At 68.6% G+C, this 370-nt stretch overlaps 1 protein-coding gene across 1 annotated transcript in view; it reads right to left on the bottom strand.

Annotated features, from left to right (window-relative positions):
* Positions 1–370, bottom strand: part of LOC104513347 (collagen alpha-2(IX) chain-like) — a gene marked incomplete at both ends in the record, with an annotated part of 6929 nt that overhangs the window by 4887 nt on the left and 1672 nt on the right. The window contains one exon of the mRNA XM_010156669.1: positions 281–337. Within this exon, the coding sequence (XP_010154971.1) occupies positions 281–337 (57 nt within the window). The remainder of the gene's footprint in view (positions 1–280; positions 338–370) is intronic.

Here is a 370-nt window from a genome sequence, read left to right on the forward strand (position 1 = left end):
GCCCAGCCCCGGGCGGCCAGGAGGGTGTGCACTGGGGGCACCCTCTGGGTTTCCAGTAGAGGAGCTGGGCAGCATCACTGCTGCCCAGTGATGCCGTGGGGGACCTCTCCCCCCATGCCTTTGCCCCCAAGGCTCTCCGAGCGTGCGTGCCCTTGTGCTCCCAGGGGAGCAGCGCTGCTCTCCAGCTCCCTGTGCAGGGAAGGCTCCTCCGCTCGGGTGCAGCGTGCTGGAAGTTGGGGGGGTCCCTGTTCACTCCCCGGCAGCTCCAGGGCTCCCTCACCTTCAGTCCCTGCAGTCCCTGGGGGCCCTTGGGACCTGGCGGGCAGCTGGTCGGGCACTGGGGAGGGAAGAAGAAACACAGGTTGAGCTG

This window comes from Eurypyga helias, unplaced genomic scaffold (assembly GCF_000690775.1).
Source record: "Eurypyga helias isolate BGI_N326 unplaced genomic scaffold, ASM69077v1 scaffold22088, whole genome shotgun sequence".
Lineage (NCBI taxonomy): Eukaryota > Metazoa > Chordata > Aves > Eurypygiformes > Eurypygidae > Eurypyga > Eurypyga helias.